The sequence below is a fragment of the Elephas maximus genome, chromosome 8, assembly GCF_024166365.1.
Source record: "Elephas maximus indicus isolate mEleMax1 chromosome 8, mEleMax1 primary haplotype, whole genome shotgun sequence".
In the NCBI taxonomy this organism is placed as follows: domain Eukaryota; kingdom Metazoa; phylum Chordata; class Mammalia; order Proboscidea; family Elephantidae; genus Elephas; species Elephas maximus.
Window position 1 is genome coordinate 99,077,467 of NC_064826.1, and position 27,820 is coordinate 99,105,286.

The 27,820-nt window shown below is 39.6% G+C and overlaps 1 protein-coding gene across 4 annotated transcripts in view; it reads right to left on the reverse strand.

The window, feature by feature from the left end:
• ELMO1 (engulfment and cell motility 1) overlaps window positions 1-27,820 on the reverse strand; it is a 635,207-nt gene that overhangs the window by 489,074 nt on the left and 118,313 nt on the right. For 3 of the 4 annotated variants that reach the window (XM_049894506.1, XM_049894502.1, XM_049894503.1), the window contains one exon: window positions 13,892-14,042. In XM_049894506.1, the coding sequence (XP_049750463.1) occupies window positions 13,892-13,969 (78 nt within the window). In that variant the 5' untranslated portion in view covers window positions 13,970-14,042. Of the gene's footprint in view, window positions 1-13,891; window positions 14,043-14,334; window positions 14,704-27,820 lie in introns of those variants that run through there. The other variant, XM_049894505.1, reaches the window with a different exon arrangement.

Sequence of the window (27,820 nt, forward strand, 5' to 3'; positions counted from 1 at the left end):
ACAAAGAAAGATCAGATGTGGGCAATTTTTTTGAGGTAACTGATTGGGTAGAAAAGCTGAAGGAGAGAGAAGAGCCTCGGAAGACACAGGCACATATATGTTCACATCTTTTACAAAGAAAAGGAAAATATGAAGAGGAGAAAAATTACAGTGGTTTAGGAGTGGGAGGAAAAATGAGCACTGTTTTGAATATGCCGAGTTTGAGGTACAGAGGACGTCTATCTGGGCAAGGTAAATAAGCAGATGGATAGCTATTTATTTGGGTCAGGAGTTCAAGAGTGAAGTGGCAGCAGGAAATTATGAGTATCTTATGGTGATGAGGCTGATAAATCCAAACAGGTTACCACAAACTCATCCCAGAGTAATGGTTCTCGTATGACCATTTTTTAAAAAAAATAACATTGCTTGTCACAAAGCCATTTGGTTATCTTTTGACTATGGATGGCTTTGATATAAGGTCACAAATAGGTCTTCCTAAAGTCAGTTTATAGAAAGTAATAATATACTAAGAATACATGGTGGGAATAAGGAAGGGGTGTTCTTCTCAGCAGGGCCACCCCCTAGCTCTCAGAGCTTTGTCAAACTATATTTAATTGTGTCATTAGACAGAAAAAACATAAACATCGTTTACTTCCTTCTTTGGGCAACAAACATTCATGTGCATTTCTGATGTGCCAGGCACTGTGCTAGGCATTGGGAACACAGCGGTGAACCACGCAGCCTTGGCCCACGCAGAACATCCTGCAATTACTTACAGTGCAGGTAAGTGAAGATGTACAGGATGTTACAAGTACGTATAACAAGGTCCTTCATCTAGTCTGAGAAGTCAGAAAAGGCCCTCCTAATGAACTTGCATTTCATGTGAGAGGGAAGAACGAACAGAAGCCAGACAGCAAAGAAGTGGAAAGGGGTTCCAGTCAAGAGAAAAATCTCATTGGTAAAGGCTTTGAGGTGGCAAGGAGTTTTCAATCATGAAAAAGGGGGGAAAAAAAGTCTCATATTATGAGAACCCATAGAGCAGGTTGGCATGGTGGCATTGGTAGGAGACCACACTGCCTCTACGCAAAACCGGTGAGTTGACAAGAGCTGGGGACAGCAGGACCCTGGAAACCACAACAAGAAAGTCTGGAGTTTATTCTAAATGCAGTGGGGTGGGAGAGTGGGTCACTGAAGAATGTCAGGTTTGGAAGAATGGATTGGGGAGGAAGTAAGAGTGGAGGCCTAGAGGCAGCCATGATGCTACTGAAGTCAACTAGTGGAGACATGCTAGAGCCGTGGCAGTGGAGATGGAGAAAGGTGGACAGAAGGCAATGAGGAGGAAAAAAACGTGGACAGAATCAAGAACCACTTAGCAGGCAGATTCTACAGGACCGTTTGTGGGGGCAGGGGGTGATCAGCCATGATGGTGATGATATTGGCTGAGATAAAATATGAGGGGGTGCGCGAGATTATGGGTTTGTCAACCATGATGGTGATGCCATTGACTGCGCTAGATTGCACTGGAGGACACGCTAATACACTTTATGGAAATTTAGAATAAGGCTACTAGAAATGCGCACATTTTATTTCACTGAGCTTGCTCTCATTGCCTTCGAATTCTGAGCACACTGCACAGGTCTACATACTCCTAGAGATAAGGTACAAGTTGCCTTTATCTAGAACAAGCCACCTTGTTCCAGAAACCCAGAGTTCCTCTTCATATTGAAATGTATGTATTTATAATTTCCACCACAATCACCCCTTGACCTAACAGGAAAATGAAGCACAAAGCGTGACATGCACAACATGTTCTGGGACAGAGAGATGTCTTAGTCACCAAATCTCCAGAAAACGGAGTTGATGAAGATTTTGCCCTGAGTTGCCCAACCTACCCTCAGCGACAGTGCTGGGGAGGGGAAGTAGACTGAAAGAGAACACCACCCCCACCCAGAAAAAGTGCAGTTCATTTTCAGAAGGAAAAACAGAATATTAGAGTTTGTTCTTACTCAGGAAAACTGAGATCTCAGCTGAGGGGAGAAATACGTTTGCTGTCTTTCTCTTCCAAAGTATGGCAGACTCTTAAGATTTTATGAGGTGATGTAGACACTATCTCACAAAGAGAGAGAACAAAAACCAGAAGAGGAAGTCTCTTGGTCACTTTATTTTAAAGGAAGTTTAAGAAATAGCTGCTACCTAGAAATAGAAATACCATATGATCCAGCAATTCCACTCCTAGGAGTATATCCTAGAGAAATAAGAATCATCACATGAACAGACATATGCAAACTCATGTTCACTGCAGCATTCTTCACAACAGCAAAAAGATGGAAACAACCTAGATGCCCATCAACAGATGAACTGGATAAACAAGCTATGATACATACACACAATGGAGTATTACTCAACAATAAAGAACAATGATGAATCTGCGAAGCTTCTCATAACATGGATGAATCTGGAGGGCATTATGCTGAGTAAAATAAGTCAGTCACAAAGGGGCAAATATTGTATGAGACCGCTACTATAAAAACTCATGAAAAGGTTTACACACAAAAAGAAACAACCTTTGATGGTTAGGAGGGAGGGGAGAGGTGCGGATGGAAAAACACTAAACAGACAATAGATAAGTGGTAACTTTGGTGAAGGGTAAGACAGTACACAATACTGGGGAAGCCGGTACAACTTGTACAAGGTAAGGTCATGGAAGCTCAACAGAAACATCCAAACTCCCTGAGGAATGGAATTACTGGGCTGAGGGCTGTGGGGACCACGGTCTCGGGGAACATCTAGCTCACTTGGCATAACACAGTTTATAAAGAAAATGTTCGACATTCTACTTTGCTAAGTAGTGTCTGGCCTGTGAGCAGCTATCCAAGATACTCCACTGGTCTCCCCCCTTCAAGAGCAAGGAAAAATGAAGAAGACTAAACATACTAGGGAAAGATAAGTCCAAAGGACTAATGGACCACATCTACTACGGCCTCCACTAGATTGAGTTCAGTACAGCTAGATGGTGCCCAGTTACCACCACTGACTGGTCTGACAGGGATCACAATAGAGAGTCTCGAGCAGAGCTGGAGAAAAATGTAGAATAAAATTCTAACTCACAAAACAAGACCAGACTCACTGGCCTGGCAGAGACTGGAGAAACTTGGAGAGTATGGCCTCCAGACACCCTTTTAGCTCAGTAATGAAGTCACTCCCAAGGTTCACCCTTCAGCCAAAGATTACACAGGCCCATAAAACAAAACGAGACTGAAGGGGCACACCAGCCCAGGGGCAAAGACTAGAAGGCAGGAGGGGAGAGGAAAGCTGGTAATAGGGAAGCCAACGTCGAAAAGGGAGAGCGTTGACATGTCACGGGGCTGTTAGCCAATGTCAGAAAATCGATATGTGTACTGCATGTTTAATGAGAAACTACTTTGTTCTGTAAACCATCATCTAAAGAACAACAAAGAAAGAAAGAAACAGCTATTATAACACCAAATCCAACGGTTGCAAAAATCAGAAGAGGCCCGAATATTCTCCTAGATGGAGTGAGGATCTTAGAGGGTCTCACAACAGTCTTCATCCAAATGTAGATGCAAGAGCATCAGCATCACCAGGGAGCTTGATAAAAACAGAAATCTCTGAACCTTGAACCATGTCTACAAAATAACCCTCCATATTTTCAGTAAGTTGTGTGAGTCTGATGCAGAGCCAAGTTTGGGAGCCATTGATCTAATCCAATGGTTCCTGCTAGGGAGATTTAGCTTCCCTACCCACCCCACCCCCAGTTCCAAGGGGACATTTGGCAATATCTGGAGATAATTTTGGTTGTCACACCTGGGGGAGGAGGAGCTACAGGCTTCTTCTGAATAAAGGGATGCTGTTAAACATTCTCCAATGCCCAGGACAGCCCCACATATACACCCAACCAAGAATCATCGAGTCCAAAACACCAGTAGTGCCGAGGCTGAGAAATTCTGATCTAATCCAGCGCCTCAGGAAAGAATAGTCCAGGAAAATTACATGACTTTTAATTTCTGCAGTGCAAAGTTAGAACCCAGTTTTCTGAAACCAAGTCCCATTTACTTTATTCTATGTGATTGTAATGGCTAATCTGAAATCAAGGCTCTTTACTTAGAGCTCAACTGTCTTTCTAAGTTCACCAGGCCGCCAATATTTAAATGTCTTGGGAATTATGGTTTTTCAGACCAAAGAGTTGGCTTTAATACATTTAAGGGAAATTGTGTATTATTGTTTCCAGTCTTGCCTGAAACACAAGAAGCCTGTTCTTTCATATGAACCAGCCTGAAAAATCATAATTAATTCCTAATGGTTACCATTACTGGGCCCAGTGATGAGTGATCATCTCACTGAGTCCACACCACTCTATGAGGGAGGTATGACTATTGTCAACTGTTCTTTACAAAGCAGTAAACTCACCCTAGGTCACACAGGTGCTAAGTGGCTGAGCCAAAGATTGAATCCACATCAGCTTAACCCCAAAGCCCTTGCTTAAGAGTTTGGCTGCTAACCAAAAGGTTAGCAGTTCAAACCACCAGCCGTTCCTTGGAAACCCTATGGGGCAGTTCTACTCTGTCCCACAGGGTCACTGTGAGTTGAAATCGACTCGATGGCCATTTTTTTTTTTTTTTTTTTAACCTGCCTCTCCAAGGGCCCAGCCCCAAACTCACCTCAAGGCTCTGTCTCAATTCAGACGGGCTCTTTCTGTAATAATTCAGGCCACTCACCATATTTTTCCTAATTTTTAAGGAAACGCAGACAGTCTTTGCTTTTGTAACACAGTGTCCCTGGAAGTCACACCGTTAGCAGAGAAAGCAGGCAAGCCAGCAATGGTGTACGCATCTGCTCAAACCAGCTCCCTGTCATGGTGGGGACCATTAAAGTAGGTGTGTAAAGGATAAAGAAAGTAAAACCGAACCACCAAACCCAAAGGCTACACAACATAGTAGAAACACCTTGCATTTTAGTGCCAAACAGGCTGGATTCAAATCAGTACCTTCCTAGCTGCATTAAAAAAAAAAAAAAAACATAACCATGGGCAGATTAGTGACTCTGCGATCAGTTATGAAAAAGGGATTCTAAAGCCTACCTTGCAAGCAAGACTGTAGTAAGGTAATGAGATACTTCTTGTAGGGCACTTAGCATAGTGCCTGGCACATAGTATGTGCTGATTAGGCGCGGCAGTTGCTATCATTATTACTGCTACTACTAGTGAGCAATTCGGACTCATAGCAGCCCTACAGGACAGAGTAGAACTGTCCTAATGGGGTCTTCTAGGCTGTAATCTTTACAGGAACAGATCACCACCAGTCGTTTCTCCTGGTGGGCTTGAACCACTGACCTTTGGGTTAGCAGCCAAGCACTTACCCATCGGGCCACCAGGGCTCCTTACTACTCCTACTCCTACTATTATTATATGAAGAATGAGCAACAATTCATGCCAAACACAAAAACCATGAACGGGTTTTATGTAATTAATGTGCTTTAAAAAGTTTTGTATATACCAAATTTATGCATATAGAATTATAACTTAAATATATTATAGAAATCTGATAGTTGAAGAAAAACTCCAGGGAATCATTCTCTACATGCACCAAAAACACACTTACCTGTCATTCTCTTAGGGACAGGAAATCCCCAACAATACATGGGGGAGAGGCACTATTACAATTTTTCTGTTTGGAGTACAGAGAATGCTGATGTTTTATTCTAACCTTCATTGTTCAGAATTCAAACTTACAACATATACTCAGAAATAACGCACAATGTGATGGACCACGGGATACGGAAGTATGTAAAACACAGGCTGACCACCAGGCGCTTATAATCTACTTCAAGAGATGAGGACATATAAAGAAAAACATAAATGTCATTTCATGCAGAGTATATTAACTGCAAAATAAAAGTTACAGGCAAGGAAAATGGTATAAGAAATTAGAAGGCTGGGGAAAGGACTGCATTTTAATAAAAGGTTTGAGTACAAAGGACGCTCTCAGCAGCTTAGCAAAGGCCTCAAGTGAGGGGAGTGGAGAGCTGGAGAGAAGGCAGGAGGAATTCAAGCTGGCTTCCTGTTAGAAAGAAACTGTAGGAGATAAAAAAGGTCTGCGATGTGCATGAACATCTAAAGGAGCTTCTAAAAGAGCAGCTTCTACAAAGGAGGAGGGTAGCTGAGAATTGTCTGCAGCACCACTTCGGCAGCAGGCAGAGGATTCATGGAAAGATGTGAAGCCAAGAGAAGGAATCCAACTCTTGGGTCTTAAGGTCACTTAAAAGCCCAAGAACCACGCATTGGTGTTATAACTTAGAACTTATTCTTAAAACAGAATCTTTCCCCAAATCATCAAAAAATGAAACCAGATCAATATAAAGCTGTTGGGTAGGAGCCTGGAGGCCCACTGCGTAGACCTATCTCCCTTAAACCATTTGAGAGTGATCTGTAGAACTAAGTTTGAAAGCCACGTATCTCTCCCATCACCCCTTTTTGGCCTGAATCTGCTCTAAAATACTTCTTCAAGTTTTTGTCTGATGTACACTTAGTGGAGATGATCAGAGCTTCCCTTCTGCCAAGGCAGGGCATGCTAGCTTTTCTTGAGTCGAGGTGAGATCCAGGTCCTTATACTAGTGAGATATAACTCTTATACTTGAGGCCATAAAAATCATCTAATGATCTCTCCTCTGCATGAAATAACCTCAAAAAGTTGTTAACACCTACCAGACACCTTTTCTTAAAGTTCACATACGGGCAGTTTCATCAACTGTTTGTCTATATTCCTTAGAAAACTGAAGGTTTATACAGGGGAATAATATATCCATCAAAGAAAGAGACGAAACTGGCCATTAGTAAGTGGGCCAGGCTGGTGACAGGAGCTGGTGATGTTTAGATAGAGATGATACATACTTAAAGTCATGAAAAGACATAAAATCTGAGAGAAAGAGTGTTGACGATAATGAACACACAGACCAAAGAGCTAAGCATTGAGGGTGTGACAGATTTAGAAAGAAGAAAAAAAACCTGGAACCACTGAGAAAACTTTTAAAGACTCAACAAAGAGGAGGAATCCTTTGTTGAGTCCATGAAGGTTTTCTTACTGAAGCGCAATGAATGGAAGAAGAAATTTCAAGACGATCGAAATGAGCAGCTTCACCAGGTATAATGGAGAAGGCAGGGAAAATTAAAGCAGAGTAAAGACCACTTGGTTTAGCAAACAGGAAGACACAGGGGCCATCAAAGAGCTCAGCCCTAAAAGCCCTAGAGATAGGAAAATTGTTATTCAAAGATTAAGTGGAGTTACTGTGGAAAATAATATGGCAATTCCTGAAAACACTGAACATAGAATCACCATATGACTCGGCAATTCCACTCCTAGGAACATACCCAAAACACTTGAAAGCAAGGACACAAACAGATACAACACTCGACACTAATGTCCCCTGCAGCGCTATTCACAATAGCCATAAGGTGGAAACAATCCGTGTCCATCGACAGATGAAAAGATAAACAAAATACAGCATATAAACACAATGGAATATTATCCATCCATAAAGAGACGTGAAGTCCTATTCATACTACAACATGGATGAACCTTGAAAATATACTGAATGAGATAAAAAGGGACAAATATCCCACTTAGATAAAATATCTAGAATAGGCTAATGCATAGAGACAAAAGTTTATTAGTAGTTATAAGGAACTGGGACTGGGGGAGGTAGAAATGGAGAGTTATTGCTTAAGGGGTACTGAGTTTCTGTTTGGGGTGATGAAAAAGTTAAGTTATGGAAATAGTGGTGATGACTATACAATACAGTGAATATAATGAAAGTCACTGAATTGTACACTTAAAAATGGCTAAAATAGCAAATTTCTGTTATACATATATTACCACAACAAAATTTTAAAGTGCTTAATGGGTACAGAGTTTCTGTTTGGGGTAATGAAAGAAGTTTTAGAAATAAATAGTGGTAATGGTTGCAAAGGGAAAAAAAAAAAGATTTAGTGGACATTGAATAAACCTAAGTGGAATATACTGATAATATTTAAATAAGCTTGGAAAGGAAAGGCAGAGTAAATTACACACTAGCAACAGAAAGTTACTAGGTCAAGGGCAGGATTTTCTGAGACAGGAATAGAAGAGCTTACATTTGAAAGCAGAGAAGTAGAAAGGAACAAGTGAAGAAGATACTGTTGGGGCAAAGTCTCAAATGAGATGGAAAGGATGGGTTAAAACCTATTGTTAGTTGTTGTCAAGTCAATTCTGACTCCTGGCGACGCCATGAGACAAAGGATAGGACAGGCTGGAAGCCTTGGAAAGAAAGTGGGACCACTTCTTCCCTCTTCTGCTAGACAGTAGAAAAGGAAGACAAGAGGGCAGCAGAAAAAGGCATGGGTAGGTCTGTGGAGGCGTTCAAATGTAAAAGCAGAGGAGTTCTGAGGTGCAGGCAGGAGTGTCATGTTGCTGGCCACAGTGTACTCTGTGGGAAGCAAGGACTGGGAGTGGGAGGAGCAGGGGCAGGAGATAATGACAGCTTGAAGAGTGTCTGCAGGGTAAAGAAGAGCTTCCACCCAGAAATGTTGGTGAGATACCAAGAGATGGAAGGAAACATTACGGAGGAGTACCAAAGAGCCAGTGACAATTACGTAGTAAGCGTTTGCTCCATGTCCAGTTAGCATATTGCTTTGTTACTAGGTGATGCCTCCACTTGGCCTCTAATTTTCTCTCCTTTCTTCACATTTCAAAAGTTAGGCATAGAGAAAAGGCGAAGGGGAATAAACTGCAAGATGGAAGGCAGGTAAAAAGAAAAACCAGAGTGTCTGATTTTCTAATCTATAAGAACCTTGCTCAAACTAACAGCAATAATGGCTTCCTTTATTGAGTAAACAGCAGCCCTGGTGGCACAATGGTGAAAGCGTTCAGTTGCAAACTGAAAGGTTGGTGGTTCGAACCCACCAGCTGCTCAACAGGAGGAAGACATGGCAGTCTGCTTCGGTAAAGATTTACAACCCTGAAAGCCCTATAAGGCAGTTCTGCTCTGTCATATAGGGTCGCTATGACTAGGAATCCACTTGACAGCAGTGGGTTCGGTTTTGGGCTTGGTATTTTTGTTTTTCATTAGTTTGTTTTGGTTCATTGAGTAATTACTCTGAGCCACGCAATATGCTGAGTTCTTTTCACACATTTTCTTTGGTCTTCGTCACCACCATGCAAGGAGCAAATTATCACCCAACTTTGCAAGAGGAAGATACCGAGGCTCAAAGAGGCTAAATGAGCCTCTCATAGAAAGCAAAGACTCCAGGATTCACACCCCGTTCTCAACGTCCCTGGAGCCAGTATTACGTCTATTATACATTGCCTCTTAGCAGATGCCTCTTGTCAAAGGGTCCAGATTTCTATACTCTTAACTGAAAAATATGCTGTTCAGTGTATAGTAAGTTAACAAGAACAGTGGATGTGGGAGACTTTTAGCTTCGCCGTATCCAGACGACCACCACTCTCAGCCTCAAGTGGCTCCCGGAGGTTGAAACTCAGTAATAGACAAGGGAAGGCCAGAGCAGGAGCCAAAACTAGCTAGCTGATAACTCTCTTGAGAGCTTCATATGATACAGCAAATCCCATTTCTAAAGAGCTCCGAAGGGGCTTTTCCTGCTGAGTGGAAACAGAGAACTGTCTCCTCAAAATTTAGAGAGGAAGATAAACAAGTCCACCTTAGCAGGCAGCCTCTTGAACACAACAGGCACTGTTAAAGGATGGCGAAGAGAACAGAGGGTACAATAACCACCACCCAGGAAGTCTCATACATGGGGCTCCCCTCCCAGTTCTTCCTCAATTAAATATTCATTAATTAAAGAAGTGCTGTTCACCAGATACTGGAGAAACGGCACTACAAGACAAAGGATCTCATAGTCTAATGATGGTTGGTGGAATCCTCTGGTGCTTATCACCACTATAGGCTAAGGGTCCCACTTGTGGGCAACAGATTCAAAATCTCTGCACATGGGGCTGGGAATCAATATGAGCTTTTCATAAAGTCACTGGGTGATTCTGGTGCATAGTCCAGGTTGAGGACCACAGTCTAAGGCTATAGACAATGGTAACACAATGTGATAAGTGAAGAGATAACCAAGGTTCCCAGTAGAACACTGAGCAACGATGCTTAACCCAACTTCCAGAAATACCTCTTAAGTGAAATAGGAGCTCTCTAGGTTAAAAACAAGCAAGAAGCTTTCTAAACAAAGGTAACAGCATGTGCAATAGGAGAGAGGTGGGCTATGTGTTACATGTTGAACAAAGTAAAGATTAGGAGAAAACCCAAATAATTGTTCAACTCTTTATAGCTTAGCACAAATATATTTCCAATTCTCGTGCCAACCTCTCACGAGGTCACCAATGCTGCCATGAGTCTCATTCCTACCCCAGCAGCTTCAGAGCAAGCACACAGGTTTCTAAATCTTTGTGTAGGTTTGGGATTATCAGGAGGCCTACAGTTTAGCCAAGTGTTTAAAAGTTCAGTCTTTGGAGTAAGAATGGCCTGGGTTTGTATCCTGGTTCTGTCACTCACCAGAAAATCACCTAAGTACTCTGAACCTGAATTTTCTCATCTATGAAACCAGAATAATCACCAATAATGGGACAAAGCAACATCATGTGCCTCCTGATATGATCCCCCAAGAAGGACACAACATCACCTCTCTGGCATTTCTGCCAAAACTGCAAAGCCTGAATCCAATCACAAGGACACATCAAACAAACCCAAACTGAACGACATTCCACAAATGAGCTGCCCCATACTCTTCAAAAATGTCAAGGTTATGAAAGACTGAAAATGTTCCAGATTAAAGGAGGCTAAAGAGACATGGCAATAAATGTAATGCATGACTCTGCATGGGACTGTGGGGAAACAGCTATAAGGAACCTTACCGAGAATTCTGATGAAATTTGAAGGTGGACTATGGGCTTTGAATTAGAATACAGAGTTGAATCTATGTTAAATTTTCTGGTTTTTTATATAATTGTACTGTGGTTATGTAAGAGAATTATTTTATTCTTAGGAAATATATCCAGAGTATTTAGGAGTAAAGAGGGGTGATGTCTCCAAGTCACCCCCAAATGGTTCAAGAAAATTATATATATTAGAGAGAGAGCAAATAACCAAAACCGATTGCCACTGGATTGATTCCGACTCATAGCGACCCTGTAGGGCAGAGCAAAATTGCCCCATAGGGCTTCCAAGGCTATAATCTTTATGGAAACAGCCTCCCACATCTTTCTCCCACGGAGTAGCTGGTGGGTTCGAACCAATGACCTTTTGGGTAGTAGATGAACACTTAGCCACTGCACCACCAGAGCTCCAGAAAGCAAACAATAAGGCAAGTGAAGCAAAATATAAATAATTAGTGAATCTGATTAAAAAATATATAAAAAAGCCTGGTGCTATTGAGTTGATTCCAACACATAGCAACCCCACAGGACAGAGTAGAACTGCTCCGTAGGGTTTCCACGGAGCAGCTGGTAGATTCGAACTGCCAACCTTTTGGTTAGCAGCTGAGCTCTCAACCCCTATGCCACCAGGGCTCCAACTTTTTCTAAAAGTATACAGGAATTCTTTGTACTATTCTCACAATTTCTCTGTGTTTGAAATTGTATCAAAATAAAAAGTTATTCTTCAAAACTATCAAGGTCATGAAAAAACAAGGAAATATTGAGACACTGTCAAAGATTGGAGGAGACTAAAGAAAAATGATGACTGTATACAATGTGGAGTCCTGGATCAGATCCTGACACAGAAAAAGGTCATTAGTGGAAAAATTGGTGAAATCCAAATAACATTTGTAGTTTAGTTAATAGTATTGTATCTATATTATTTTTTTTTTAATTTTGACATATATGATATGATTACTTAAGCTATTAACATTAGAGAAAATTGGGTGAAAGGTATACCGGAACTTTCTATACAATCTTTGCAGTATTTCTGTAAATCTAAAATTATTCCAAAATAAAAAGTGTATTAAAAAAATATATATATATATGAAAACATACACGTATGGAAAGAGGTATCCAGTTCAACACTTTTCAGACTTTAGTATTCACAGGAATCACTGATGGTCTCATTCAAAGGCAGACTTTAGTTCAGGAGGTCTGGGGATGGGGCATTTCTAACCAGCCCCCAGGTGATGTCCACACATCTAATCCTCGGCCCCACATATTGAGAATGGAAAAGCAACCAGTGTCCATGACACTGTGGAGCATCACCCCAGCCCGGGCCCACCATGGGCATGTGAGGACCAACTTCTACCTTGTAGAAACCATTATTCTCTTAGGTTGAAGCCAAACCTAGTCCTACCTACATTTCGTCTGCCCCAAAGTCCTACCTACATTTCATCTGCACCAAGTATTCCTAGACCTTTTTTTTTTTGAGATAAATTCAACTAGCATCTTCCTCCAAACAACAAAACACCACATGGGAAAGGATAAGCATTTGCTTCTGGCACAAACGGACATCTCTATCTGTAGGCATTGCTTCTAGACTCACCCAAAATTACCTCAGACAGCCCAATTAAAATGACAGTGAATGCTGACACCTTTTGTGATAACAACCCTAAAAATGTTCCCTTTCTTACATTCAAGCTCAACTAATTCTGATTTCACTCTTATAATTTATCTTAATAATTCCTTTGGATTCATACAATGCCACAGAACTCTTGCAAAAGTTTTCAACCAAATAATAAAATCTCATGGAGGGAATATAAGTCATGATCACAAAACAGTATCTAGAACAAAAGAAATTAGAGATGAAAAATAGAGTTACCATGATATCCTAATTTTGAAAATGCAGTTGGTTATTTAAACTCCTATATTATATGCTTTGTGAAACCCGTAAGTGCACATTAGGTCTCAACCCTTTTCTCCTTAAATCATTTGCTCTAGAATGACTACAGTCAAAGAAGGACAAAAATAATCACCTTGCAATAGCGTGTCATTCAAATAGTAAATGAGAGCCACACAGAGAGACTCTTAGGATTCAAGCTAAAGGATGCCTTTACAGGTAAAAACCATGTTTTTTAAAAATCCTTTTGATAATTTTTTTTTTCATTCAATAAATATTTATACCAGTTGTCATTGAGTTGATGCCAACTCATGGCAACCCTATGTTTGTCACAGCAGAACTGTGCTCCAAGGCTTTTAAATGGCTCGTTTTTCAGAAATAGGTCACCAGGGCTTTCTTCCAAGGTGCCACTAAGTAAACTCAAACCTCCAACCTTTTTGTTAGCAGCCAAGCGTATGGACTGTTTGTACCACCCGGGGCAAAATAAATACATTTATTTGATTGCTTGTAAATAAATAAATATTTACTGAGTATTTATCACCCGCCAGAAAATATGCTAGACACATTATGAATTTTACACTAATAAAATTATAATCGGCTGAGATTCAAGACTGAGTCACTCCATACTAACAGCATTAAAATAGCTGTTAATACTGTTAACAAAGTACCAAAGTACTTGTTGGCTCCTTTTGCAAAAAGAGAAGAGAAAAATGATTGAAATTAAGTTTTGTGCTGCCGATGTCAAGGCAATTGGCACCTAGTCATGAGCACAAAGGCAGGGCCTGGACGGCCTCCTCTGCGTTGACGGCCCAAAGCCGAATCCATTTGTCCCTCCTGCCTCCATCACAGCTTCAGACACGAGCCCTGTACTGACACAGGCCAAAAAAAAAAAACAGTCCAAGCAGATGCTAAATAACCAAAAAACCCATCCATCACTACTGCATGTGCTACAGAAATCAAACTACACTGCAACTATTATTTCACAGATTATTCAACATAGCCAGATAGAGAAGAAGTCTATGAAAATTCCAGTAGGGAAAGGAAACTGAAAATAACTAAAAAATTTTTTTTCTGCATTACTAACCTGATCGATTTCCATCAGTTTGGGGTAGGCATCCGGACATTCTATGGCCACCTTGACGATGTCCACCGGGGGCGGCATTGTAAACCCCGAATATGTCCAAAACCAGAAGAACTGGGTATCTTAGGGTGTAGACAACCACACGTGTTTATACCTAATGAGGAATGACAAAAAGAAAGAAAAGGCGTTCAATGCAGATGCAGGACAAGTTTTGCTTCATCATTTCCTGTTTTCACTGGTGGTTTAGGTATGAGAAACAGCTCCTAGTCCTCGCATTGGTGCCGAAGACGCCAGGGCGCCAACTGCACATCTAGCAGGCATGTTCCCGAGGAAAGAAGACAGACAGGGTAAGGTGCCAATGCCCTTGAGTTAAAGCCACGAGGATACGCTGCCCTGGCTAAGTACAGCTTGTGTGACTCTTCCATGAGGAGGAAGCGATCTCTTACCACTGGGCTCTGTTCTGAATGGTCCCCAGCCTCTGAAAGAGCTGTGCTTATTCTCCATGTAAGAAAGCATGTAAACCCCTCACGTTCAACAGTCTCCGGAAGGACAGATTGCCCAGGAAGTCATGATCAGGAAGCAGTGTTTCTTTAAAGTGTGTTCTGTATCACAAACAGATCTCTGCACTATAGCAACCAGGATATCTTGAGGAAGGAGAAATGCCCCCAAGAGTTCACACATATACACACACACGCTCCCTCCTCAAGGCCAGTTCACACAATGTGCCTTCCAATGGGGAAAGAAAACTAACAGGTGTGGAGAGAAAGGCATTCAAAACAGACCTTGAATTCTCCTCTGCATGAACAATGTTACTCACGCAAAAGAAATAAGATTATGTATGCTCTACAGGCAGTCCCCGGGCTACAAACGGGATCTGTTCCTAAGTGTGCCTTTCAGTTGAATTTGTAGGTAAGTCGAACAGATGCATATTGTTCTTATCTAGCCTTACTTTAGCTATGAGTCGGAATCGACTCAAAAGCAGTGGGTTTGGGTTTTAGTGCAAGAACGAAACCCTGGTGGTGTAGTGTTTAAGTGCTACGGCTGCTAACCAGGCTCTCCTTGGAAACTCTATGGGGCAGTTCTACCCTGTCCTACAGGGTCGCAATGAGTCGGAATCAACTCAAAGGCAACAGGTTTGATTTTTGGTTTGGTGTAGTGCAAGAAAAGCCTCTAAGCCTTTTCAATGATTTAAAAGCAGCACATTCAGCAAGTGAGGTTGATTGTGATAAAGAATTTGTTGTGAGTAGGGGTTGGTTCAATCATTTCAAAGTGAGCACAAATTTACATAACATTAATCTGATATCGTAACCCAGGGGGCTTTCCTCCCCCCTAACTAGCCTATTTCTTTTAGGATGAATTTTTTTAAGTTGATTCACATAGTCTAAAACTTAACTGTTTCTACTATGTACATGAAGCTATAGAGTGTAACATCTCTCTCCTCCTAAAGTCACACACATCCAATATCCACTTTCACCCCTATCCCTCCAAGTTTCCACTGTTATTGGGTTCTTACCTATCCTTCCAGAAGTTCTTCACGTACATAAACCAAAAAAAAACCAAACCCAGTGCCGTCGAGTCGGTTCCGACTCATGTACATAATCCATATACAAAAATACATTATTACATTTTCCCTTTTCTTTATAGAAAAGGTAGCATTTGTTACATTTTGTTGTTGCTAGTGTGTCTTCTAGATCTTTCTATATTGGTATGAACAGAGCTTCCTCATTCTTTTTAGAGCTGCATAGTATCTCATTGCATGAAGGTATCCTGTTTGATGAGTCAATTCTCTCCTGTTGGCCATGTGGGTGATTTCTTATCTTTGGCTATTATAAAAAAGGCTGAGGGGAATAATCTCATACCTCCGTAATTTTGGACTATTTAAGTATATTCTTATGGGAGAGTCACAGAAGCGAAATTGCCAGATGAAAGAGTGTATGCATTTTTAAATTTTGACAGGTATTTCCAAATATCCCCCCATAGGTTGTACCAATTTACACTCCCTTAGCAATAAAGCAGGTTGCTTATTTACACACAGCCTCACGAATGGACTGGATTTTTACAAACCTGATGGGTTGAAAAAATATATCTGATTGTACTTTTAATTGTATTTCTCTTACATTGAATGGGATTGAACATAAAGAGGAAAAGGCTTATGTTCACTTTTCTATAGGCTGTTCAAATCCTTACTCCTTTTCAACTGGGTTCTTGGTCATTCTTTCTTTCTCTCTTTTTTTTTTTTTTTCTTTTAGTGGATCACTATAGGAAGATCTGAATCAAACATATGGCTGGTTCTTTATCAGATCAGTATAGGCCTTGTCAGTTACTATCCCCGATCTCAGTATTACTGAAATGGTAGAGGTAATAGATTTAAAAATGAAAGAAGCCTCAACAATACCAGCAGTAGAAACACATATATAAATAACTAACTTTACTTCCTGACAAGTAAAGAAAATGAACCAAAACAAAACTGCTGCTTCTTTGGCCAAGGATGGTTAGGGAAGCCTGTTGTGAAGCTAATCAGTGCTAACCAGTAAGAGCAAATCTACAAAGCAACAGTATAGTCACTCATTGAACAAACAGTACATCCCTCCTCTGTGCCAGGCCCTGTCTCACTCTTGGGGATACAGAAGCAAATCTAGATGTTAGACAGCAACATGGGCCACGGAGAAAAAGAAAGCAAGGAAGGAGGGTCTGAAGCATGTGAATCTACGTGTATAGTAGGGGCAGGGCTGCAATTTAAAATAGGGAGACCAGAGAAAGCTGCACCAAGAAGGTGGCATTTGACTGAAGACCTATGTGAGTTTAAAATGTGACTCATATGGATATCTGGCCACCCAGGCCAAGGGAATGGCAAGTACAAAGGTGCTAAGGCAGGAGTCTGTCTGCTATGTTCCTGGAATAGGCAAGTGGCTGAAGAGAATAAGGGAAAGAGTGATATGGAATGAGTCCCAAGTAGTTGAGTCACCACTTGGTAGAGTAGGTTTACCAACCCTACTCTCAAGCCACTAGACAGTCCTATCACACCTCTTGGTTTGTGACTTCTAAAGAAGGAAGTTCATGTCTATGTACAACTTGTCAGAGTACTGATCTGATAAATTGGTACAACTCTACACAAGGCATTTTAGCAAGCTATACCAAAAAGCTTAAAATTTTATATTCTCTTGAGTAATTTGAATGGGAATTATCTCAACGGCAATAGGTAATGGATGCTATCTTTAAGAAATAATTATTAACAATAATGATGCCAATTGCTCTTTTGTTTATACTTTCTAAAACATGAAACAATTAAATATTTAAGAAGAATGAGTTGCTAAATAATTATGGTGTGTAAATACAAGCAAACAGTCTTTACTGCAGACCCTTTTTTTTTGGATGATCTGTATACTCTTTTCATTCACTTGAGGGTTCTAAGACCAATATATTACATGGGGACCACATCACTTCAATCAGGATCCAAATTCAATTATATGCGCTAGAATAAGTGTCAAGAAAACTCATTGTAATGTAAAACAGACTCTGTGTGAATATCAGGGAGCACTTGCCTTCCTTATTGATAATTTTCCTATTGATTGAACAGGAAGGTTCTCCTTCCCAATATTCTTATTATGAGAATTAATAATGATATGTGAATTAACAGTAAAACTTCAAAACACTTTATCTTTCAAGTGGTGGAAAGTGACTCTTTTAAGGAAAGAAAAAAAGTATTTTAAAACTGTTAAAATGAATTCAACATATTTCCCTTGATGAAGAGAATCATCATACCCACACAGCACTTGCCAACATTCGAACCCTTGGGAGTAATTTACCCTCTTTCGAAATGTGTGCAAACTGAACCGATTAATCCTAGAAGGTTGGAATTGGAACTAACGTAAAGCGAAACGTATACAAGTAGGTATACAACTTCACACTAGATATTCTAGCACATCAAACTCATTTGTTCCCTTTGTTGTTGTTATTAGTTGTCATGCAGTCCATTCCAACTCATGGAGACCCCTTTGTGTGCTGAGCAGAACTGCTCTGCAGGGTTTTCATGGCTCTGGCTTTTCAGAAGCAGATCGCCAGGCCTGTCTTCCAAGATGCCTCTGGGCGGTTTCAAATCACCAACCTTTTAGCTAAAAATGAAACGCTTAATCTTTTATACCACCCAGGGGACTTCCATAAATCCAGCCATGGAACCCACAGCAATATTATAATCAGCGTAACTGTACCAAATATCTTCTCGATTCTGTGGCAATTTTATCTACTAATACATGCAAGTACAAGACCCAATAAAACTATTTGCCATTGAGTTGATTCCAACTCATGGTGACCCCATTTGTGTCAGGGTACAACTGTGAGCCACAGGGTTTTCACTGATTGATTTTCTGGAAGCAGATCACAGGCCTTTTTTCCAAGGTGCCACTGGGTAGACTCAAACCTCCAACTTTTTGGTTAGCAACTGAGAACATTAACCATTTGCACCATCCAGAGACTCCACAAGACCCAATAACCCACCCTTAAAATTAACATACATTTTGAAAACAAAGGTAAATTATATATATATAAATATATACATATAGCATGAAAAACAACTTTATTATCTCCCAAACAGCAAATATGTTAATCTACGATTGCACATAAAGTGATTGAAGAATTCAGCAAAAATAATTCTGAAATTTTTCAAGTGGAGTAGTCAAGACAGGCTTCACAGAGAAGGTGGAATCTTAAGACAGATACAGAAGAATCACTTATTTTTTCATAGGAGTTTTTTCTTCATTTCTGAGGCACCTGAAAGAACACATTGTATACACTAATGTCCTGATCTTCACATAAGAAATATACTACATAAAGGAGAAAGAGCAAAGGAAGAAAAAAAGGAATAAAAGCTATAAAGACAAGGGGATAAGACTTTAAGTTACAAGGGACTGTCATCATACCACAACCTAATGCCCTACAATTACAGTCTAAAGTGTGCATAAAGTAGAAGGGCAGTTCCTTTAAATGAACCAGATATGCATTAACAGATGTTTAAAGGTCCAAACTTTAAACCACACAGATCTTTCTTTTTCACCTGTTGAGATAACACGTTGATACCATTATGGATTGAATTGTGTCCCCAAAATATAAATGTCAATTTGGTTAGGCCATGATTCCCAGTATTGTGTGGTTGTCCTCCATTTCATGATTGATGTAATTTTCCTATGTGTTGTAAACCCTAATCTCTACCTGTGGTTAATAAGGCAAGATTGAGTTATGTTAAAGAGGATTAGGGTGGGATGTAACACTCTTATTCAGGTCACATCCCTGATCCAATGTAAAAGGAGTTTCCCTGGGGTGTAGTCTCCACCACTTTTTATCTTACAAGAGATAAAAAGAAAGAGAAGTGAGCACAGAGTGGAGGACCTCATACTGCCCAGAAAACAGCACCAGGAGCAGAGTGTGTCCTTTGAACCCATGGTTCCTGTGTGGAGAAGCTCCTGGAGAAGACTGATGACAAGGACCTTCTTCCACAGCCAACAGAGACAGAAAGCCTTCCCCTGGAGCTGGCATCCTGAATTCAGACTTCTAGCCTGCTAGACTGTGAGATAGTAAACTTCTGTTTGCTAAAGCCATCCACTTGTGGTATTTTTGTTATAGCAGCACTAGATAACTAAGACAGATACCAAGGTACCTATTCCTGAGCATGGCTCCAAGGGACTTATTCTCTAACCTTAGGTGCACAGAAACCACAGGCATTGTCTCCAAGTAATCAGTTTTCTTTTAATCTTAAAATAAGCTAAATATGTACAACAGTAGCTATTCAATAAACAAACTATTCTTAACTCTCTTCAATTTCTTGAAAATTACTTTTCCCTTTGATGTTTGAGGGCCAAAAGTTGAATTAACTATTCAAAGCAAAAACCACACAATTTGGGGGGCCAAGAGAATAGATAATAAAAATGTATTCTGAGCAACATTCTCATAAAAAAAAAAAAATTCTCATACCTTACATCAAATAGTCCAAAATTAAACAGAAAGTGGTGTTCAACCTTCCTAGAATCAAACTCTAAGATTGTTTTTTTCCTTTCCTTAACTAGTATTTATTTCTCAAAGAATGTCAATAAAAAAACCTATTGAACCAAGGATACTATACTCAGCAAAACTATCCTTCAAGAATGAGGGTGAAATTAAAATAGTCCCAACAAACAGAAGCTGAGAGAATTCATATCCACCAGATCGGGCCTACAAAAAACACGAATGGGAGTTCCGTAGATGGAAGGGAAAAGACATTAGAAGGTAATTCAAAGCTATACATAAAACAAAAGATGCCTAGTAAAGGGAAATGCATGAGCAAGTATAAGGACCAGGAATAAGGTATTCATGCTTGATAATTCTAAATGTTTGATCCTTAGTGTTTTTTAATAACAAATATATAAAAGGCAAAGATAAAATTATGTTACAGGGCACATGAAATATAAAGACATAATTAAATTTGTGATAACAACAACAAAAGGGTGGAAGGAATGGTATAAATATAGAATTTCTTGAATATTACTGAAGTTAAGATAGTACCAATTTACCTGAGAATGTTATAAATACAATCTCTGTTAAATGTAATATTCATGGTAATCACTAAGGAATTATATAAGAAACAGCAAAAGGAGAAGAGAAGGGAACCAAAAATGCTCACTACCATAAACCAACAAAAACAGAAAACAGTACTCAATGACAAAGACAAAGAAGGGTTAAGACACACACACAAAAAACAAAATAAGTCACTTCTTATCTGTAATTAAAGTGAATGTAACTGGACTAAAACTGCCAATCAAAAGGCAATGACTGACAGAATGGATAAAAATTATGACCCAACTATATGCCGTTTACATGAGACACACCTTAAACGCAAGGACACAAATAGGTTGACAGTGAAAGGATGGAAAAAATATTTCATGCTAATAATACTCAAAAGAGAGCTGGGTGGTAATCTTAATACCAGACAAAGTAGACTTAAGACAAAATCTGTCAGAAGAGACAAAGACAGACATTATACAGGGATGAAAGGGTCAACTAATCAAGAAGATTTAACAGTCATAAATACATATGCACTAAATATCAGGGCACATAAATATATAAACACTGTTAGGGTTGAAGGGAGAAATAGATAATACTATAGTCATAGTTGGAGACTTTATTACACCGCTTTCAATACTAGATGGAACATTTAGAAAGAAGATCAACAAGGAAACAGAGGAACTGAATGGCACTATAAACCAACTAGACTTAACAGACATATATAGGACCTTTTACCCCCCAAAAAAGTACTGGACAGAAGATTTCAAAGGGCCTCTCGAGAAGACAAAATAAAGCATCATAATGACATGTGCAAAGAGCTGGAGATAGAAAACCAAAAGGGAAAATGAACATGCTCGGCGTTTCTCAAACTGAAAGAGCCGAAGAAAAAATTCAAGCCTCGAGTTGCAATAGTGAAGGATTCCTTGGGGAAAATATTAAATGATGCAGGAAGCATCAAAAGAAGATTGAAGGAATACACAGAGTCATTATACCGAAAAGAATTAGTCGATATTTAACCATTTCAAGAGGTGGCATATGATCAGGAACTGATGGTACTAAAGGAAGAAGTCCAAGCTGCTCTGAAGGCGTTGGTGAAAAACAAGGCTCCAGGAATTGATGGAATATCAACTGAGATGTTTCAACAACCAGATGCAGTGCTGGAGTTGCTCACTTGTCTATGCCAAGAAATATGGAAGACAGCTTCTTGGCCAACTGATTGGAGGAGATCCATATTGATGCCTATTCCCAAGACAGGTGATCCAACCAAATGTTGAAATTATAGAACAATATCATTAATATCACATACAAGCAAAATTCTGCTGAAGATCATTCAAAAATGGCTGCAGCAGTACATCGACAGGGAACTGCCAGAAATTCAGGCCAGTTTCAGAAGAGGACGTGGAACCAGGGATATCATTGCTGATGTCAGATGGATCCTGGCTGAAAGCAGAGAATACCAGAAGGATGTTTACCTGTGTTGTATTGATTATGCAAAGGCATCTGACTGTATGGATCATAACAAACTATGGATAACAGTGCGAAGAATGGGAATTCCAGAACACTTAATTGTGCTCATGAGGAACCTTTACATAGATCAAGAGGCAGTTGTTCGGACAGAATAAGGGGATACTGATTGGTTTAAAGTCAGGAAAGGTGTGTGTCAGGGTTGTATTCTTTCACCATACCTATTCAATCTGTACGCTGAACAAATAATCCGAGAAGCTGGACTATATGAAGAACAACGGGGCATCCAGATTGGAGGAAGGCTCATTAACAACCTGCGTTATGCAGATGACACAACCTTGCTTGCTGAAAGTGAAGAGGACTTGAAGCACTTACTAATGAAGATCAAAGACCACAGCCTTCAGTATGGATTACACCTCAACATAAAAAAAAAAAAAAAACTTCACAACTGGACCAATGAGCAACATCATCATAAACAGAGAAAAGACTGAAATTGTCAAGGATTTTATTTTACTTGGATCCACAATCAACAGCCATGGAAGCAGCAGTCAAGAAATCAAACGACACATTGCACTGGGCAAATCTGCTGCAAAGGACCTCTTCAAAGTGTTGAACAGCAAAGATGTCACCCTGAAGACTAAGGTGCGCCTGACCCAAGCCATGGTATTTTCAATCACATCACATGCATGTGAAAGCTGGACAATGAACAAGGAAGACCGAAGAAGAGTTGACACCTTTGAACTGTGGTGTTGGCGAAGAATATCGAATATACCATGTACTGCCGAAAGAACGAACAAATCTGTCTTGGAAGGAGTGCGGCCAGAATGCTCCTTAAAGGCAAGGATGGCAAGACTGCGTCTTACATACTTTGGATATGTTATCAGGAGGGATCAGTCCCTGGAGAAGGACATAATGCTTGGCAGAGTACAGGGTCAGCAGAAAAGAGGAAGACCCTCAACAAGGTGGATTGACACAGTGGCTGCAACAATGAGCTCAAGCGTAACAACGATTTTAAGGATGGCACAGGACCGGGCAGTGTTTCGTTCTGTTGTGCACAGGGTCGCTGTGAGTCAGGACCGACTCAACAGCACCTAACAACTGCAACAACCACCCAAAAACAGTACAATACACATTCTACTCCAGTGTACATGTATCGTTCTCCAGGATGTACCAATTTTAGGTCACAAAGCAAGTCCTGGTAAATTTTAAAAGATTGAAATCATATATTTTCTCTGACCACAATGGAGTAAGCTAGAAATCAATAACAGAAAAAAAAAAAAAAAAAAAAAACATATGGAAATTAAGCAATTTTATAGTACCAATGGGTCAAAGAAGAAATCAAAAGAAAAACCATAAATTTCTTAAAATCAAATAAGAATGAAAGCACAAAATACTAAAAGTTACAAGATGCAAAGAAGGCAGTATTCAAACAGAAAGCTATAGTAATAAGCGCTTACATACAAAAAGAAGACCTCAAATTAACAGGCTAATTGGACAACTCCAGGAAGAGAAGAGCAAACTAAGCCTATATCTACCAGAAGAAGGGATATAACAAAGATCTGAGCAGAAATAAATAAAATTGAAAACAGAAAAACAATAGAGAGAATTAATAAAACCAGAAGTTGGTTCTTTGAAAAGATAGATAAAATTGATGAACCTTTAGCTAGACTACAAAGAGGAGAAAGGATGCAAATAACCAAAATAAAAAATGAAAACAGAGACATTACAACTGACCCAACAGAAATAAAAAGAATTAGGAGAGAATATTATGAACAACTGTAGGGCAACAAACAGGAAAACCAAGATGAAATGGACAAATTCTTAGAAGGACACAACCTACCCAATTGACTCAAAAGGAAATAGAAAATCTCAACAGACCGGTAACAAGTGAAGAGATTGAATCAGTGATCAACCTCCCGACAACAAAAAAAGCCTGGACCAGATGGCTTACTGCAGAATTCTACCAAATATTTAGAGAAAAATTGACACTAATACTGTTTAAACTCTTTCAAAAGATAAAGAAGGAATACTCCCTACTCAATTCTATGAAGGAAACAATCCTGATAGCAAAACCAGACAAAGACGCCACATGAAAAGAAAACTACAGGCTAATATCTCTTATGAATATAGATGCAAAAATCCTCAACAAAATACTAGTGAACAAAATCCAACAGCATATTAAAAGAATCATACACCATGACCAAGGGGGATTTATTGCAGGGATAGTTCAACATAAGAAAATCAATCAATGTAATGTACCACCCCTACAGAACAAAGGAAAAGAACCACATGATCCTCTATGGATGCAAAAAAAAGCATCCGATAAAACCCAACACCCTTTCTTGATGAAAATCCTAAGAAGATTGGGATAGAAGAGAAATTCCTCAATAAGATGCAAGGCATGTGTGAAAGCCAACAGCCAACATTATACTTAATGTAGAAAGACTGAGAGCTTTTCCCTTGAAATCAGAAACGACACAAGGTGTCCGCTCTCAATATTGTATCAGAAGTCCTAGCCAGGGCAATAAGACAAATAAAAGAAATGAAACGTGTCCAGATTGAAAAAGAAGAAGTAAAATTACCTCTATTTGTGGATGATATGATCCTATATATAAAAAATCTCAAAGAGTACACAAAAAAAGCTTCTAGAGCTAACAGAAGAACTTAGCAAAGTTGCAGGGTACACAGTTAACAAACAAAAATCAGTTGAGTTTCTATACACCAGCAATGAGAAATCTGAAAGGAAAATTAGGGAAACGATTCCATTTACAACAGCATCTAAGATGATATAATACCTAGGAATAAATCTAACCAGGAACATGAAGAACTTATACAATAAAAACTATAAAACACTGCTCAAAGAGATTAAATAAGACTTAAATAAATGGAAGGCTATTCCATGTTCATAGACTGGAAGACTTAATATTGGTAAGATGTCAATCCAACCCAAAGTGATCTCTAGATTCTATGCAATTCCAATCGAACTTCCAACAGTCATCTTTACATAAGTTGAAATCCAATACTCAACTTTATATGGAATGGCAAGAGGCTCCGAACAAAGTAGGAGGATTCACACTTCCTGATTTTAAAACATACAGCTGCAGTAATGAAAAACGCCTCATACTGGTATAACGATAGACACACAGATCAACGGGATGGAATTGAGTGTACAGAAACTCAAACATCTATGGTCAACTGATTTTTGACAAGGGTACTAAGTCCATTCAACGGGGAAAGAAGAGTCTCTTCAATAAATGGTATGGGGAAAATTGGATTTCCACATGCAAAAAAATGAAACAGGATCCATGCCTCATACCATGCACAAAAACAAATTCAAAATGGATTAAGGACTTAAATGTGCCAACTAAAACCATAAAATCCTTAGAAGTAAAAGCAGGGGCAACGATGCTGTCAGGCCTAGTTTTCAACAAAAGCACAAACAGCAAAAGACAAAATAAATGAGACCTCATAAAAATTAAAAACTTTTGTCCATTAAAAGATTTTACCAAAAAAGTGAAAAGACAAGCTAGGAAACTGGGAAAATATCTTCAGAAAGCATACAACTGACAAGAATTTAATAATCAAAACATATATAAAACTTCAACAACTTAATAAAAAGACAACCCAATCATAAAATGGGCAAAGGACTTAAATAGACATTTCAAGAAGAGGACTTTCAAACGGCCACCAAACACATGAAAATATGCTCAGCATCATTAACCACCAGAGAGATGCAAATCAAAACCACAATGAGATACCACTTCACTCCCACTAGGATGGCTAAAAAAAAAAAAAAACAGAAAACAGTAAATGTTGGCAAGGATGTGGGAAAATTGGAACCCTTATCCACTGCTGGTAGGAATGCAAAATGGTACAGCTGTTATGGAAAACAGTGTGGTGGTTCCTCAAAAACCTAAAAATAGAGCTACCATATGACTCAGCCATTTCACTCCTAGGTACACACCCAAAAGACATGAAACCAGAGACTCAAAAAGAGACTTGTACACCAGTGTTCACTGCAGCACTATTCACAATAGCCACAAGGTGGAAACAATCCCAATGTCCATCAACTGATGAATGGATAAACAAAATTGTACATACATACAATGGAATACTGCTCAGCCAGTAGGAGAAATGAAGTCTTGATACTTGATACGGTATGGATGCAGCTTAAAGAGATTATGATGAGTGACATAAGTCAATTATGAAAGAACAAATATTGTATGACCTAAGTTATATAAAAACATAAGAAAAAGCAAATGTATAGAGACCAAAGTTTATTAGTGTTTACCGGGGGTAGGAGGGAGATGGTGAAAAGGGGTTAACAGTGATGGAAAAATTGCATTGATTAAGGGTAGAGTTGCACAGATGATTATTTTAATTATTTTAATTGCTGTTAATAAAAAAGTTGAACTGGCATAAGCTGTGTGTTAGATATTGTCTTAATTATCTACTGCTGCTATAACAGTAATGCCACAAGTGGATGGCTGTAACAAACAGAAATTTATTCTCTCACAGTCTAGGTGGCTAGAAGTCTGAATTCAGGGTGCCAGCTCCCGGGGAAGGCTTTCTCTCCCTATTGGTTCTGTGGGAAGGTCCTTGTCAACAACCTTCCCTTGGTCTAGGAGCTTCTCCACACAGGGACCCTGGGTCCAAAGGACACACTCTGCTCCTAGCACTTGTTTCTTGGTGGTATGAGGTCTCTCTCCTCTTTGTTTACTTCTCTCTTTTATATCTCAAAAGAGATTGACTCAAAATACAACCTAACCCTGTAGATTGAGTCCCGCTTCATTAACATAACTGCTCTAATCCTGCCTCATTAACGTCATAGAGTTGAGGATTTACAACACATAAGATAATTACACCAGACTACAAATTGATGGACAACCACACATTACTGGGAATCATGGCCTAGCCAAGTTAATGCACAGTTTGGGGGGGACACAATGTAATTCATAACAGATATATTTACAACAACAACAAAAAAAGAAAGAAAGAGTAGCTACTGAGGCTGCTTATGTACAACCGAATATCTCATGGGATCTGGTTCCTTGGTTTTGAGGTTTAGGGTCATGGTTTCATGAGACATCCCAGTTAATTGGCCTAATAACGTGTTCAGTGTTTCTGTTCTACCTCCTAGTTCGTTGTGTGGTGCCTGGGGTCTTAAAAGCTTACAAGCAGCTGTCCAAGGAAGAAGAATTGGTCTCTATTCACTTGGAGCAACAGAGGAAGAAGAAGAGTCAGGAATAGGAGAAGAATATGGAATGTGTGGCTAATTGCCTCCATGAACAGCTACCTCCTTCGTCATGAGATCAGAAGAAATGGATGATGCCCGGATCCCATTGCTAAACATTTTGATCAAAGATTCCATAGAAGAATTCCGATCAGAAGGGGAAAAATGCATAATAGAATTTCAAATTCTCATGGACTCCAGACTCTGGAGACATCAGGGTGGATGAAACCCTGAAATTACTGCCCTGAAATAATCTGTAAACCTTAAACAAAAAATATCCCGAGTCATCTTAAAACTGAACAATAGTTTAGCTTAACTAGTGAAAAAGTCTGCCTTGAACATTACGATCTAGGTTCTCTTTTGGCGAGGGAGGGGAGGTGGTGTCTTACGGTTATAGCCTCTGTGGTTCCTCCAGTCTCTATTAAACCAGAAAAAAAAAAAAAAAAAACCCAAACTCATTGCTGGTAAGTCTGTTCCAACTCATAGCTACCCCACAGGACAGAGCAGAACTGCCTCATAGAATTTCCAACGAGCTTATAGGGGTCACTATGAGTCGAAATCGACTCGACGGCAGTGGGTTTTTAGTGGGTTCATACTGCTGACCTTTTGGTTAGCAGCCGTAGCTGAACCCATCGCCACCATGGCTCCATCAGACCGGTAAATCTGGTCTTTTCATGGATTTGGTTGTTGTTCTACATTTTTCT